The sequence below is a fragment of the Chelonoidis abingdonii genome, chromosome 17 (assembly GCF_003597395.2).
Source record: "Chelonoidis abingdonii isolate Lonesome George chromosome 17, CheloAbing_2.0, whole genome shotgun sequence".
NCBI lineage: Eukaryota > Metazoa > Chordata > Testudines > Testudinidae > Chelonoidis > Chelonoidis abingdonii.
In genome coordinates this window covers 10,856,207-10,873,413 of record NC_133785.1, presented here as the reverse complement: position 1 = coordinate 10,873,413, position 17,207 = coordinate 10,856,207, and the positions used below count along the sequence as shown (strand labels likewise).

Genomic DNA, 17,207 nt, shown 5'->3' with positions numbered 1-17,207 from the left:
TGGGCTCCCCTGTCTGTCTGTATCCACCAGGCGCCTCTTGTCTTTGCCTTAGATTGGAAGTTCATTAGGGTAGGGGCCATCTTTCTGTGTTTGTACAGCCCCTGGCATACGGGGGCCCTGGTCCATGTCACGTCTGCAATCCAAACGATACATCAGAGCAATCCCAGCTAGATCTGACACATGACTGGAATCCCCCTGCCACTGATGCTGCTGGCAGGTGCCTCAGGTGAATTATGGGCTGGAAACAAGATGCGCTAGCAACTCGTGGCTGTAATTCATGGCTGATCATGGGGCGTCAGGCACTGGGATCCCCTCTGCAGGCCATCAATGCCCTGGGTTGTATATCTACAGGGGAAGTGACTGCAGATTGTAGGCAGCCTGACAGTAGCTGTCAGATTCAATAGCTGAGATCCCTTATGGCTTCAGAGCACTCCTTGGCTTTGAAGGAGAGGGGGAGACAGGCAGAAATAGAGGCAGAGGGTAAGAGAGCTGTGATGTTAAGTGGGGACAGGAAATGGGATATGGGGCCTTCCCCCGCTAGGGGTCATTGGCTCTGTTCCAACCCCAGGGCAGGGGAACTGGCTGGCTCAGGAGGTAGGGAATGAGGCACAAGGCCTCTCCCCTCTAGAAGGTGCTCCCTCTTATCTGGATCCAGGTCAGAGGACCAGATGGCTCAGAGATATAGTGACTAAAAATCAATTCCATCCACTCCATGTGGGTCTCAGCCATCACCAAATCTCTCTCATAACTGCTTGCCCTGAGCTACATCATGTTCCAATTTTACACCTTGCTTTGCATGGTCATCTGATTGGGGGGCGGTAAAACAGGGGGCTCTTCTGAGCTTGTAGACAGCATGGGCTGCCATTAGTCAGGAGTGGACTCAGATCAGTGCAGTGCCTGGCATAATGGGGCTCTGATCCTTGCTTCCATCAAAACATAGAGAAATACCAGAGATCATCTCGCACCCTCACAGCCAAGCAGTAGCACATTTAGAGGATCTGCAGGTCAGTTTCCCATTGAAGGAGCAATCAGCGGAGTTTGCGGGAACATGGTTAGTGTTGTGAGTTTATTTAGACTATACACAGCAGTCCTGGGACAGAAGTGGTTGCACGTGGCACGAACGATCCCTTCTCTCAGATATTTCTGCCCACACACCAGTGCCTGACTCCCAGGGATCGACTGAGCCTCATTAAGGGGATTCAAGCAGGGAGCAAACTCTCCAACTGCTTGCAATAGCTCCCCACAAGAAGGAAAAGCACCATCAAACTAACAACAATGTGGCATTTGTTCAAAGACTGGAACCTGCTGGCAGGCTGGGAACTTGTGAGACAATGTGCAGCAGCACCACCTGCTGACTGCCTCAGAATACTAGCTGTCAGGACTCCAGCCTGCAAAGTCAACAAGGGCTATGAAGAGGAAGAGTGAGTCACTAGGTTGAGCCGCAGGCATTGAGCAATCGACCTGAGTTCTAGTCCTAGCTCTGCCATTGACCTTGTGCCTCTGTTTCTCCTCCTGCCCCATGTCTGTCTAGAATATACATTCTTGGGGGCAAGGACAGTGACTATGCCAGTGCAGCATGGGGGCCTCAATCTCAGTCAGGGTCTGTGCAGCACCTGGGACTCCTGATCTCAGTGGGAGCCTCTAGGCACTACCAAAATCATCAAGTGGTAGGGAAAATGCCCTGGTATGTTTTTATGACCACAGGGGGTCAAGGGCTGTGTATCTCTGGTCATCTGCAATGAGCTTTCGGCCAAGTGCTGTACAGACCTCGACCGAGCTTGAGGCCCTCGCTGTGCCAGGTGCTGCACAGACACATAGTGAAAGGCAATTCCTGTCCTGAATAGCTAAACAAAGTTTAGGAAGGGAAACTGAGGCACAGAGTGGGGACAAGACTTAGCCAAGGTCTGACAGGTCAGGCAGCACCAGGAATGGAACCCTGGAATCCCGACTCCCAGTGGACCACGGTACCTTTCACTCAACCCATCCTGTTCCCTTATGGAAGTCTAGTTCCTAAGCTAGAGAGGTTCAGAAGATACAAGAAAGCCAGGTGTGGGCTTTAATGGGTACAGAGAGGAGTCTGTCTCCCCTTGCTGTTCTGGGGACAGGCCCAGTTGCCAGTGCCACCCTATGTACCCACCTGGGCAAAGCAGTCACTACGGCACGGCCAGATTGCGAACTGCCTGTAAAGTGAGACAGAGATAAATCACTGGGCGCACGGGTCGGGACGGCCCCGAACTAAAACATATTGGTATATGAGGAGGGGTAATTTAGTGCTAACAGGCCAGATGGTGCCAGCCAACCGAGCAGTGACGAAGACGGATCGGGGAACGTGCCAGCGCATGGACTGAACAAACAATACGAACGGCACGGGCTGTAGGGGAGAGGAGAAGGGTGAGTTATGGAGCAGAGGGAGGGGAGGTGTGAGCAATCTCTAGCCAGGTGGAGGCGTGTGTCTTAGAGATCTCACTACCGGGGTGTGTGTGTGTCTGTGCTCTCTAGCAAGGTGTCTGTGGCAAGGGCGCCAGGTGGGTGTCCTGGCTCTCGATCATACTTTTAAAGCAGGCAGTGTGGGCTAGTAGATAGAGCAGCACATCGAGACTCAGGGCACCTGGGAGCTATTCTGGCCTCTCCCACTGACCTTGGGCAAGTTTCTGTCCCTCTTGGTGCCTGTTTTCCCTCCCACCCGAATCAGTCAGTCAGCCAACCTACCCTAATCTATCTATCTGTCGTCCTTATTCAGCCCCTTCATTACAGCATCTGGGCAGCTCGTAACCGCAATGTATTTATTGTCACAACACCCCTGGGAGGTTGATGTTACCCCCAATATAAAGACTGGGAAACTGAGGCCCTGCTAGAATAAATAACTTAACCCCCCACCAATTACTAGATGACAATCCTCTCCCAAAGCTGGGAAAAGAACCCAGGAATCCTGACCCCGACCCCCTGGTTTAGCCCACTAGACCTTACCCCCTCCCAGAGCTAGGAAGAGAACCTGGGGTGTGCTGCAGTCCCCATCCATTAGCCAATCCTGCCTCCCAATTAAGATTGTCAAGGTGACCCAGGGCTGCTTGCCTGGGCCCTGTCCCGCCTTAAAGGGGGTTAAGGGCTCTGAGATGCCAGAGGAAACCTACTGCAGCCTAGTCCCCATGTCCACTGCTCAGCAAAGCTGCCAGCCGTGCCCGGCTTTCTGCGCCCTCCTCTCCTGCCTTTATTGCTGCCTAGATCAACAGCAGAGCCTGGCATGCAGAGCACACTTCAGCTGATGCTCTCCCGCCCCTCCCCGCCCCCTAACTCTTTTGCCTGGAAGCTACGGGAGCTGGGCCAGGCTATTGACCCCTGTGCCATTTGGGCCCTTGCCAGGGCCTGGGAAATGTGTATCACTGCAGTGGAGGCTGTGCTCTGGAGGCAGCAGGCCCAGGGGTGGAGAGGAGGGCTGTTCTGAGGAGCCCACTGCTGCCACGGCTTGTGGAGGGGGAACGGGGAGCCGGACAGCACTGCCAAATTTGCCCAGCTGCGGGCAGTAGATGGGGCAAGTTCCTTCTGGCATCTCAGACCTCTTAACCCCAGGTGGTGGGTGGGGGGTGGAATCCTGAGCTGGTGTCTTTAGGGAGGGGACATGGTAATTGAGGCTGGAGGCACAGAAGTCCTGGGTGCAGCGTAACCCCTTCCTCCCTATCCTATCCTGCCAGTGACGGATCCCCCTGCCCCCATGATATCAACATGGCCTGGGGGTACAGGCGGGTGCTATAAGCTTGCCAGGGAGCTGACGCAGTGTCTGGATCCCTCTTTTTTCAGAGCCAGGCTGCTGGCTGCCTTCTGCTAGTTATAAACTGAGCTCACTGACCCCCAGGGGTTCAAAATACGAGAGATGCGCCAGGGAGCTTGGGGGAAATGCGGTCTAGTGGATCAGAAGTCAGGACTTGGGGGTTCTGTTCCCAGCTTTGGGAAGGGAGTGGGGGCTAGTGGTTAGAGCAGAGGGAGGGCTGGGAGCCAGGGCTCCTGGGTTCCATTCCCAAGTAGGGAAGGGATGTGAGCTCTGATACATTAGCACAGGGGGGCATTGTCAGGATTTCTGGGTTCTATTCTTGGGGATGGGAGTGTGTGGGGGTATCTAATGGTTACAGCACAGGGTGGAGCACAGTGGAGGTTCGGATACCTGGGTTCTAGCCCCAGCTCTGGGAGGGGAGTGAGATCTAGCACGTTAGAGTAGTGAGAACTGTCAGGACTCCTGGGTCCCATTCTTAGCTCTGGGAAGGGAGTGAAGTCTAGTGGCTCTCTCTCCTCCTGCAGCTGAGAATAGAAACCAGGGGGTCCTGAGCTCCAGTCCAGTCCCTACACGCTAGGACCTCAACACTTCGCAGCCTGACACTGCCTAAGAAACCCAGGAGGACTCTGGGCTCTTTCCAGGGGGAAAAGGATGGAATTCCACAAAGCAGAAAGCACCTGCTATTTCCTCTGGAACAGCAGGGTCAGCTGCGGGACGTGGGGGCAGGGGGCCTAGAACGGCATCTCTCTAGCTGGGGGGAAGGGAAAAGGTTGATTTCTCAGGGGAACGTTTTCGCTAAGGATTTATCCAAAGCTGAAATGGGCACTGAATATTCACACGGTGTCCCCAGTCACACTAGAATCCTAAGCAGATGCGACCAGGCAAGAGGGAGAAATTAACAAGCTGTCAGAGCAACATGTGTAAATACTGCGCCTTGCCACAAAGCATCAACACAATCTTCCTGGCTCGGAACAGCCCCCAGAGTCCCCTGAGCAGGCCAGACACATGGGACAACATGATCTCTCCTCTTACAATTATGTTAATAGCATCTGGAGAGCCTGCCTGAGATCAGGCGCTGCATGGATCCCCACCAGCATCAGCGCTCTCATTGTACTGGGCCCTGCCCAGACACACAGTGTGAGGCAGTCTCTGACCCACAGAGCTCACAGTCTGAACAGACAAATAGTGTGTGTGTGTGGGGGGGGACTGAGGCACAGAGGGGGAAGGGACTTGCCCAAGGTGATACAGCAGGTCAGTGGTACAGCCAGGAGGCCTGATTCCTGGCCCTTCCCAGCTCAAACCACTAGACCACTCTCCTGGTGCTGGGAATAGAATCCAGGAGTTCTGACCTCCCACCCCACTGCACTAATCACCACCCTCCTTCCAGTGGCAGGAACAGAACCCAGGACTCCTGGCTCCCACACTCCTGCCCTAACCTATGCTGCCTCCCCAAGTCCTCCTTCAATCCGGCTAGCCCCACGTCTGGAACATTTAGCTCCCTTTTCACTTTCCAAGCCTGTGATTTCTCTCAGTCTCTCAAGACTCCCATCCACCACCTGGGGACAGCAAAATAACCCTTTGCCAAATCCAGGCTCTTCTCGTGCCAGCCTTTTCTTTAATGTATCTGTGGATCATTCCCATGTAGCGAAAATCCTGCTCCATTTTCCTTTACAGGCCCCTGGAATCTCTTTCCCCCCAGCTGAGTCAAGGGCATATAATTAAGATCAAATCCCCCACTGACTGACCCCATCGTGCCAGCTACGGTGCAATATATTCTCAGCTCATATGCAGACAGAAAGACTTATTAAGCCAAGCTCCTATAAAAACTGAATTCCCAGAACTGAGCGATATGGCACTGGAACACCAAGGAGTTGTTTATTTAAAGGCCCTGCCGCACGGCAACATAAATGAACAGGAATGCAACCGAGCGGTTAAAACCCTACCTGAATCCTGAAACATTGCTACAAACACTAGACCAGATACTAGCGTGATGGGCAACAGCGTAAAACCCATTGGCAATGTGTTAGTTAAGTTCCTGTTTGGATGATCACAGATCTCTGGCTTCCATTATTAGGGCACTGCCTGGGTCCTAGACTGGAGCCCCCCAGACCTGGCGTCATACACACACTGGTCCAACAGACAGGTCCTGTCCCAGAGAGCTCACAATGCGACAAAGGGTGGGAGGGGAAAGTGAGGTGCAGGGATTTCCTCAAGGCCAGGGCCAGAACCCAGCAACAGAGCTTGGGTGCTTTCCATATCTTGACTGCACATGGAGATGCATTTTTCCCTCCTCTCCTCCATCCCAGTTGCCCATCAAGCAGCAGTGTCAGTGGGCACTGGACGGCTGGGGGCTTGGCACTGAGAGGGGGCTGACTGAAGGAGGGATTTTGTCACAGGGGTGGGGCAGAGTCATGGCACAGGGCCATGGAAGAAGGGTGGGGTCATGGCAAAAGAGATGGGAGGGCAGGGCTGGGAGGTGCTGTCATGGCCTATGACCTCTCCAAGGCCCAGTCTGAGCAGGGACCACCAGTCCCCTAGCCTGACCGGTACATCAACCCGCCACTGCTCAGGGGAATAAAGTCTCTGCTTCCTAGAGGAACTGATGGGGGCAAGTGTGAGTAAAGGAGAGTTCAACAGTTGTTACATCAATCCCACACAGGGGTGCAGCCCATGCCCCCTCCCCCCCCGTACCACTGCCTGGCATCAACCTAGCCCCTTCTCCAGCACTGATCTGACAGGTTTCCTGGTGCTGGGCACAGATTTCTCTCTCAAGCAGAGCTGGCACATGGGGACGATGTTTCTCTGCCCTGGAGGGATCTTTCAATACAAAGATCTCAATTTTCCCCCCTCCCCCCCACCAACATGCCTGCCTGACTCATGCTTTTCTGCCAAGGCAAGGGGGCACACGTGTATCATCCCTGTGAGATCAGTCCCCCCCCGCCAGCTTCCCAGCGTGATGTCTCGGGGACACAGAGTGGGCTGCTGAAGACGGCTGAGCCTGAGCTAGAGGAAGCAAGGTCTAGTGGTTGGACATCAGGACTCCTAGGTTCTGTCCCTGACCCTGTGAGGGGAATGGGGTCCAGTTGGTTAGAGCTGGGTTGAAGGCTGGGAGTCAGGACTCCTACGTTCTGTCCATGGCCTTGTGTGGGGTTTGGGATCCAGTCAGTTAGACCTGGGGGGAAGCTCTGCTAGTGAACTTGGGCAAATCTCGTCTCCTCTGTGTGCCTCAGTTTCCCAGTGTGTGTAAAATGGGTATAAACCATCCCAGAGGTGATGTGGATCAAACGAGTGTATTGAGAGACAGCATGGGCTAGTGGGAAGTGCACTCAGAACCCCTGGGTTCTATTCCTGGCTCTGCCACTGACATGCTGTTTGGGCAAGTCCCTTTCCTGCTTTGTGCCTGTATCTCCACCTGTCCCTTTGCCTGGTCAGACTGTGAGCTCCTCGGGACAGGGACTGTCTCTCACTGTGTGTCTGTGCAGTGCCTGATGCAATGGGAACCCCGAGCTAGGCCTTGCTCCCTCCTTAAACTAGGAATAGAATCCAGGAGCCCTAGCTCCCAGTCTCCCTTGCTTTAACCCACTAGACGTCCTCTGTGGAGAACAGAAAAAGTATGGGAGGGGAAACTGGAGCACAGAGAGTTGAAGGGACGTACCCAGGCTCACACTGAATTAGAGGCAGAACTGGGAATAGAACCAGGTTTCTGCCTTGTCGCAGGGTTTTCCACTCCTTGGCTTGATCTTGTGGCTCTTTCTCTGCGATGTTTTGAAGTGCGCACCCCCGAGCTGGATGCAGCGTCCCAGTCACTGATGCTGCATACAGACGTGATGCCACTTCCCTGCCGATTCGCCCCAGGATTGTGTCCAGCCTCAGCGCCACATCACACTGGGAGCATCACAACTGGGTCAGCTGGGTTCCACCAGGACCACTTTCTGGAGCCTCTACTCCCAGGATTCATAGACCAGCAGGCCAGAAGGGACGACTGTGATCAGCTGATCTCCTGCCTAACATAGGCCACACGCCTGCCCTGAATTAATTCCTGGCTGAACTAGAGCAGAGCTTTTTGAAATACATCCCATCTTGATTTAAACACTGCCAGCGATGGCAAATCCACACCAGCCCTTGGGAAGTTCTTCTCATGGTTAATTCCCCTCAGTGGTGAAAATCTGGGCCTTTGTTTCAGTCTGAATTTGTCCAGCTTCAACTTCCAGCCACTGGTTCTTGTTAGACCTTCGCCTGCTAGACTGAAGAGCCCGGTCTCAAATATTTGTTCCCCATGCAGACTGGGACAAGTCACCCCTTAACCCTCTCTTTGTTACGCCAAGCAGATGGAGTCTCTCATTCTAAGGGACATTTTCCAACCCTTTAGTCATTCTCACTCTTCCCTGACCCCTCTCTAATTGATCAACCTCCTTGTTGAACTGTGGGCACCAGAGCTGGACGCAGGATTCCAGCAGCGGTCGCACCACTGCCACATACAGAGATAATAATACTTCCCTGATCCTTCGTGAGAGTCCCCTGTTAATACATCAACGGGTACAGTCCCCCCCCACAACATGCTTCATTCAGTCAAACTGACACAAGCATTTTGTGCCTCTCTGATACGTTGGGTTGGATTCTGCTTCCCTCCCAGCACCAACCTGGAGTGACCCACTGGGCTCTCTACAGAGGCTATATTCCCTCCCTGGTCGCATTTGGTATCCCCCTGCTCACCCCCCACCCCAGCATCCCATGAGATCTCTTAGCCCCGTGTTGCACTGGGAGCTCGTGTGCAGCTGGTGGTATGCACACACCCCATGGGGGTGGATGGCTCTCCCACCAGACCCATGCTCTGATACAACAGGGATCCCAAGGAGCAAAGAGGCTAATTAGAGAGCACGCGAGGGAATGGATCCTCCAGCAGTGCAATGGAGCAATCAGACTGGACATGCCCACTTAGGCTATGTCTACACTACAGGATAAATTCGAATTAGCTTAAACCGATCTTATAAAACAGATATTATAAAGTCGATTGTGCGCGTCCACACTAGGCACATTAATTCGGTGGTGTGCGTCCATGGTCCGAGGCTAGCGTCGATTTCTGGAGCGGTGCACTGTGGGTAGCTACTGTAAAATAATGAGGCCAATAACGTCGATTTGCGTCCACACTAACCCTAATCCGATATAGTAATATCGATTTTAGCGTTACTCCTCTCGTTTTGTAGGAGTACAGAAATCGATTTAAAGAGCCCTTTAAATCGATATAAAGAGCAGTGTAGTGTGGACGGGTGCAGTGTTAAATCGATTTAACGTTGTTAAAATCGGTTTAATAGCGTAGTGTAGACCAGGCCTTAGATGGCTTGTCTGCACTCCGTTCTCCACTCCCGCCCCCCACCTTCCAGGCCCTGAGTCCAAACATCATTGAAAGAACGGGGCTGTTGCCCTAAATACCCAGGACTAATGCTCTCCAGCCACAGGGGGCAGGAGACAGCAATGAGGTAACTGACCAAGAGGGAGGCACCTTTATTCATCCCCCTATTAGATGCCCCATAAACAGGAAGAGAGCCCCACACCAACATCTGAATAAAACCATACTCAATGAGGGCTGATCCTCCACCATTCTGGGGTCCCAATCCCGCTCCAGAGGGTGGGGTCAGGATCCAAATACAGGATCAGCCCAAAGGTCAGAGTTAATTCAGGCCCCTCTCCTTAGGCATGATGGAGATGGGGTGAGGGCCGCTGGCTTTTATGTAGGTAATGCCAACCTGTTGACAGCCTAAACTAATGAAGACATCCCCCCAGGGACACCACCCCTGTAATCACAGCAAACCTCCGGCTCTGCGGTGCTGCCCTGCCCCTCCAGCCGATACCTGAGCAATGGCCCCTCTCCCTCTGCACACCGAACAGAAGGCCACCAGCTGGCTCTCCTGAACACCACCATGACCAGCATCATATGCTGCTATCCTATCAGAACAAGCAGCGCTGGAACTAGCCCACACCAAGCCCGAGGGAGGGATTGTCTGACTGACAGGCAGTGCAGGGCCGCCTCTGACCCGCCACTAATATCACAATTGATGTGGGGGGGGGGTGAGGGAGAGCTTGAAAGTGCAGTGATTCCTACTGCCACTGCGGGCTGCATTGTTTGGCTGGAATGCAGGGTGCAGAACCTCTTGCCAGCATTGGGGACCTTGTCCGCCTCTACCACCCAGAGGTGGCCTTATACCCAGATGCCACCAGGGGAGATTCTGAAGCACATGGTCTGTATGCAGCGGGAGGGAAGAGGATCGGGTCAGGGAACACAGGCAGGAATGGGGCTGATTCAGCTCTGCCTCACTCTACTGCAGCGTGTAATACCTCCGGCTACAATCAGGGCATGTAGGGTGTAGTACCTCCTGCCACCACTGGGGGATGCATAGTTACTTCCAGCCAGAGCTTGAGGGTTGATTAAGTACTGCAGGGTGCATTACTTCCTGCTACCATCAGGGGTGGCATTGACCACTGCAGGGTGCAGTACCATCTGCCACCACTGGGGGATGCATTTTTACATATAAGGCCTTCAGATTTTAGGTTTAAACATCAATAAAACACCACGATACAAAAGAAAAGGAAAAAAAAGAGGGAGAGAAATCAGTGTTTATCCAATAAACACTGGAAAATCACCAGAAATGGTTACTTGTATCTAAGGGCTTGTCTACACAGAGCAGTTAATACAGACTACGGGGAGGTAATTTCTAAAAAGAACTATTGTCTCGCGCATTAATTGGTCCGTGTAGACCCTGCTAGTGTGCACGAAAGGTTCCCAAGTGGTGCTTTAAAGTAGTGCAGTTTGAAACAGTACTACCTTAAAGTGCACTAGGGAATATTACATGGTGATTACCCATCACTGTATATTCTACTGTAATGAGTAGTTTACACAATATACATTACTCATCACAGTATATCCATAGAGGAAGCCCTGAAAATTTTTTTGGACAGCTGCATAAAATTCAAAAACTGATAAAAATAAATCCTGAAAATGAAATTAATACATCCCCAAAGCCAGAAGCACTAATTGCACACCATGGGTGTAGTACCTCTGGCTACCACTGGAGGCTGCAGAACCCCCTCCCGTCCCCACCCCCGTCCCTCCACCACACCAGAACACTCCCTACTGGCTACTGCCCACAGTCCCCAGCAGAGGCCCTGTGAAATTCATCAGGGATCGCTCAGCTTCTCCTACCTTGACACCTCGGATGCGGAACTCGGCCAGGGCTCGGCTCATCTTGGAGGCAGCCGTGGGATGGTCCTTCCCATGGGCAATCACCTTGACCAGCAAGGAATCATAGTGAGGAGAGATGACCGCCCCCTGGAAGGCGGAGGCGCTGTCCAGACGGATACCCATGCCCTCACCACTTCGGAAAACCTGCATGAGGGATACAGGAGAAAAGAAGCATGAGGTTATGGCTCTGATCCTGCTCTCTCATTACAAATGCTATGGTAGCAGCAATTCAGATGGGGCAGTGTTATGACGGGGTAGAACAAACCCCACTGAAACTGGGATCCCAATTGCTAGATGCTGCACAGACCCCAACTGAGATCAGGATCCCCCCCATGCCCGGCGCTGCACAGACCCAGACTGAGATGACGGTCCTCATTGTGCAGGCGCTGCATAGACCCCAACCGAGATCAGGTCCCCATTGTACTAGGCGCTGCACAGACCCCAACCAAGATCAGGGCCTCCAGTGTGCCAGGTGCTGCACAGACCCCAACTGAGATCAGGGCCCCATTGTACCAGGCGCTGCACAGACCCTGACTAAGATCAGGGCCCCCATTGTGCCAGGCGCTGCACAGACTCCGATTGAGATCAGTGCCCCCATTCTGCCAGGCGCTCAGTGGGGTCCTCCAGGTGCTACAGCATTATAAACAATCAGAACAAATGATCTTTCCTTTGTCAATGCTGCTCGTTGCCTTTTTTGACGCTCAGTTTGGGCAGTGCAACCAGACTGGTCAGGTTCAATTTGTATTTCTAGTCAGTTTCATTTTTTAGTCTGAAGCCCTGGTCTGAGGCTGGGAGAAGGTTCAGTCTAAAAATTCCCCTGGGGACCGCCAAAGAAAACACTGTTTACAGTGAGAGGATGAAAAAAACACAAAACACAGATCTATATGCACGGTGACATTTCAATCATGCTCAGGCTCAGGCGGAAGCTAAGCCGACCCGACAGTGCCCCTTTAGACACACACAGCACAGCCACAGCATTTGCCAGCCTGGATCACATCACTGAACCTTCAAACCCAGTCTCCAGAAACAGTTGCTCATGAAAGCTTATGAAGAACAGGGAAGTGGCCCCCCCCATCCCCCAAAGCATGTCACTGCTGGCTTGTGCCCTAGATTGGGGGAACTGGCTGGCTCAGGGGGGTAAATGGGGTCTGTATCAGACAGGGGTGGGGTGAGGGGGAATATGATATGGGGCCTTTTCCTTCTAGGGGGCACTGACTCCGATTTGGCCCCAGTGTGTAGGGATTGGCTAGCTCAGGGATGTGGGGAATTGGACACTGGGTCTTTTCCCTCCAGGGAGTGCTGGCTCCAATCTGCTCCCAGGGTGGGCGATGCAGGGAAGTGGGGAATTGGGGGACAGAGTCTTTCTTTTTAGTAGTGATTTTAAGAGAGGTTAGAAGGGACAATTTATTAAAGCTGCAGATATTATTGACACAAGAAATTTTCTTCTTGAGAAATGAAGCTTGGTTGAAATGGACATTTTGCTGCAGGAAAGCTCAGGCTTGGACAACATTTTCCAGCCGCCTTGACTTCATATTATAGTTTGTATTGCAGTGATGCCATGGACCAAATCCAACCCCTCCCCCCCCCCCCCCCCGACTGTGCTAGGTGCAGTAGAGACACAGGACAAAGATGGTCCCTGTCCCAAGGAGCTTCCAATCTAAGTAAAACAGGAGTTCACTCCCCCTTTTAATTTGCCCCTCATTGGAAAAAAAGAAGGAAAATGATTTTTAATAAATATGAAGGGGGAAGGAAAAAACCAAGCATTTTTCATATTGAGATTCCTGCAGAAAATCCAATTTTTTTCTCATGGAAATATTCCAGAAGGTTGGGTGTTCTCCAGGAAAATGTTTCTCACCACTGCCCTGTTATGCCAGGCGCTGCACAGACCCCGACCGAGATCAGGGCCCCATTGTGCCAGGCGCTGTGCAGACCCCAACCGAGATCAGGGCCCCATTTTCCCGGGTGCTGCGCAGACCCCGACCGAGATCAGGGCCCCATTGTGCTGGGTGCTGCGCAGACCCCGATCAAGATCAGGGCCCCTATTGTGCAGGATGAGTTGTGGTGATGTGAGATGACTTGTTGGGTATTTGGGATTTCTCCTTTTCAAAGCAAAGGAGGGATTTTGTATAGGAACTCCTTGGATTCTGGGGCAGCATGTCTAGCAGCTGGAATAATTCATGCCCCAGCAACCTCCAGCCTCTCCCTTTTGCTGCTAATGAAGCTAATAAATCAGAACAATAAACAAGGATGAAACTGGGGGGGTTGCTTACAAATGCTCCTTAATTGGGCTCCTTGTCAGAGGAGGATTAAAGCTGTTTGGTTGTTTCTACAGTGGAGGAGCCTTTCCACACCTTACAGAGGGGGACTGGCTGGGTCAGGGGTGCGCAGAAAGGGATCCAAGGTCTTTCCCTGGATCCAGTCCAATTGCAGGTCTATTGTACTAATTTAGCTCCACTGTTAGCAGGACTCCCAGCCCCCACTGCTCTATCCGCTAGATCTCAAAGATGGGGCTAGAACCCAGGAGTCCTGGAACTGTGATCCCTTCCGTCCTCCCCCAGCCCCGATTCTAAAACTGATGCAATAACCCAAGGTGAGATGCCTGCAGAGTCTGCTGGCAGCCAAGGGGTTAAAGTGCAAACCAGACTTCAGACAGGCTCCTGTCACTCCCTGCCCGTGATTGACAGCTGTCAGGTTGCCATCACAACAACCTGACATGGGATGACACAGGGTGAAAGTTAAATCAGATGCAGTGCAAACGTCTAGCTCCCGGAGGGCTTCTGGCTCTGACTGCAGCAGCTTATGAGAGATCTTCCCAATTCTCCCCAGTGGGCTGCAGCACGGGGCCGTGTGCAAGGCTGGCCTGAGCTCAGAGTGCCAGCTCCTGGAGTGACATAACTGTGGCAGATCGCAGCTTCCATTGAAAAATAAAACGTGTTTCTAACCCTTTTGGTTGGGCACAAAAGCTGGAACTCGTGACTGACGCCTGCCTGAGTCTTCAGAGAGCCTAAGCCAATCGCTCCAAGCAGGTGAACTGCCCTGGGAACAGAATGCAGGAGTCCAGACACCCTGTCCCACTTGCTCCACCCACTAGACCCCACGCCACTGCCAATATTGGGGATAAAATCCAGGAGTTCTGGCTCCCATCCCTGCTCTAACAAAGTGAGTAAACGACCTTTTACTGCACTGGCTAAGGGATCACTTTGTGTTCAAGTGGCTGTGGGGCTAATGGACAAGGGGTCTAGGCCCAGCTCTCTCCTTTGGTGGTTTATGGGTTCTAGGCCCCATTCTCTCTGTGTGTGGGCTGCGGGTTCTAGTCCCTCCTCTCTCCGTGCGGGGGTCGTGGGTTCTAGTCCCTGCTCTCTTTGTGCAGGGGTCGCGGGTTCTAGGCCCCACTCTCTCTATGGGTGGGTTGTGGGTTCTAGGCTCTGCTTTCTCCATGTGGGGGTTGCAGCTTCTAGTCCCTGCTCTCTCCGTGCAGGGATTGAGGGTTCTAGGCCCCACTCTCTCCGTGCTGGGGTCGCGGGTTCTAGGCCCTGCTCTCTCCGTGCAGGACTCGTGGGTTCTAGGCCCTGCTCTCTCCTTCTAGGTCCTGCCCTCTCTGTTCTAGTCCCCGTGGTTTTCAAGACCCAGCTGTCTGTGTGGTGAATAAGTAAATCCCTGAGATATAGATTCTAGTTCTGGCAGGGACCCTCTGAGCTTTCTCAGTGGTTGTGAGAGGCAGGGTCGGCTCCAGGCACCAACTTAGCAAGCAGGTGCTTGGGGCGGCCACCTCCGAGCAGGGCAGCACTTTCAGGTATTCAGCAGCAATTCGGTGGAGGGTCCCTCACTCCCGCTTGGAGCAAACGACCTCCCGCTGAATTGCTGCAGATCGCGATCATGATCATGGCTTTTTTTTTTTTTGGCTGCTTGGGGCGGCAAAACCCCTGGAGCGGGCCCTGGTGAGAGGGGAACGGAGACCCACCCACAAATCCCTGCACAGCGGCTTGCCTGTCTCCTGGTCCCTGCAGTGCTAGCAAGGTAGTTACTGGGAGCTCTCCTGCATGGAGTGCATTCTGCCACGGGTGAAGGAGAAGGGCTGACATTCCCGCGTCTTTCACCTTCCCTGCAGCCTGTACATGGGGTGGGGGTGGTGTGGAGGGCTGGGGGGTAGATTTACTCTGCCAGGCTCACACCAGCACCCTGCCAATTATTTCTCTCAGCAAGAAAATGAAGAGATAATTAACTTCCTCTGGTCCCCAGTCAGCTGTGCGAGAGGGGTCAGTGACACCAAGCAGTGAGAGGCAGGATGGCCTTGTGGCAGACAGTGCTGAACAGGGATCCAGGACTCCTGGGTTGTATCCTCCAGCTCTGGGAGGGGAGTGGGGTCTAGAGCTCAGGGGCTGTCTCTTCCCTGAATGTCAGCAATTCCCCTCCCCTCAATGGCACTGTCTCTGTGCAGACATATTCACAGCGTCGGTGCTTATTAAAACCCACGCCCTGCGGGGAACCAGTCCTTTGACTGACAAGCATGAGGGGTGGGAGTTGAGCCAAAAAGAGGGCTCCCGTAGCCAACCTGCCCTGGCTCGCTTTCCTTCGCGGCTCCCTGATGGTATCTGAGTCGACACGCCTGCCACAAGGCTGATGCGTTGGGCTGGGAGATGGAGGCTGTGGGAGGCTCAGTAGGGGGTGCTGTGGTGCAAGGAGTAAGGAACACTCATCCACTCCAGCTGGGCTGGCCCTTGGGCTAGCTAATCCCATGTGAGCAGGAGGGACTCTGCCCATGGGCATTCCAGGGCCATATGTTCCTCGGGAGCCAGCTGCTGTCTCAGCCCTCACACAGCTGCCCTGGGGCTCTCTGCAGCTCAGGAGAGCACCTGTGAGTCAGAGCCATCCTTGCCTGATGCAGCGTGCCTCCTCCCAAAGGGTCCAGGCTGCACGACCCCTACGTGGCTTTGGACATACGGCACCAAGAGCCAGCTAGAGTCTTTCTCGGCTACTCTGGTGCGCCTGAGACATGCAGCCAGTGCGGGAGGTCAAAGGAGAGACTGAGAGATCCAGGTTAGGACACTGGAGTAGGAGTCAGGACTCCTGGGTTCTGCCCCAGCTCTGGGAGGAGAGTGGGGTGTAGTGGTTGGAGCATGGGGGGCTGGGACGCCAAACAATGGGTTCTGTTCAAAGCTCTGCTGCTGACCTGCTGTGTGACCTTTGATACTTCACTTCCCCTCTCTGTGACAGTCTCCGCTCCCAGCTATAGACCTGGGCACTCAGGACGACTGGGATCCCTTCCCAGCTCCACAGCTGATTCGCCATGTGACCTTGGGCAAGTCCCTTCACCTCTCTGTGCCTGTTTCCCCTTCCACCCTCTGTCTATTCACACTGTGTGCTCCTGTCTCACACTATGTGTCTATGCAGCGCCCAGCACAATGGGGCATTAATCTTGGTAGCATCCTTTTAAGACACATGCATAACCTCAGCTCTGCCCTCTAGTGCATAGGCACAATCAAGGCTAAAACTGAAGAGGGAACCTATTCTCCAGAACCGCAGCTTCCATTCTAAAGAAGTCAGTGTTTTACCCTAAAGTTTGGGGAGAAAAGCTAGAAAATGGGACCTGACTGTACCCAATGAGGAGATGCCTGCCTGAATCAGCAGAGAGCCTGAGGCCATCGCTTTGAGATGGGGCAACTGCCCCGAATGTAACTGACACAGCAACACTGCCTGAATCTACAGAGGGCCTGAGTCCATCACTCCAAGAGGGGGGGAAGCTGCCCCGAATGTAACTGACACAGTGACACTGTCTGAATCTGCAGAGAGCCTGAGCCCATCACTCTGAGAGGGGGCGAAGCTGCTCCGAATGTAACTGACACAGCAACACTGCCTGGGGCTGCAGAGAGCCTGAGCCCATCACTCCGAGAGGTGGGAGCTGCCCTGGGTATCTCAATAGGATGTGAACTCCCAGCCCTGTTGCTCCGGGGGTCCGTGGGAGCCCCACCCTAGCAGGGCAGCTCTGCGTGTGAGTCAGCCTTCCCCAACCCAAGCAGAGATATACGGCTTGTGGGGAAGTGAATTTCAAAGGGAAGGGATTGCTGCAGTTGTGGGGCTGAGGGGACCTGTCATAAATGGATAGGTAAGGTAAGGGTTAAGTTTCTTTTACCTGAAAAGGGTAACCGAACACCTGACCAGAGGACCAATCAGAGAACTGGATTGTTTAAAGTCAGGGGCGGGAAT

At 53.4% G+C, this 17,207-nt stretch overlaps 1 protein-coding gene across 5 annotated transcripts in view; it reads right to left on the bottom strand.

The window, feature by feature from the left end:
• Window positions 1-17,207, bottom strand: part of PC (pyruvate carboxylase) — a 248,923-nt gene that overhangs the window by 33,497 nt on the left and 198,219 nt on the right. For all 5 annotated transcript variants that reach the window (XM_032804324.2, XM_075073286.1, XM_032804323.2 and 2 more), the window contains one exon: window positions 10,965-11,147. In XM_032804324.2, the coding sequence (XP_032660215.1) occupies window positions 10,965-11,147 (183 nt within the window). The remainder of the gene's footprint in view (window positions 1-10,964; window positions 11,148-17,207) is intronic.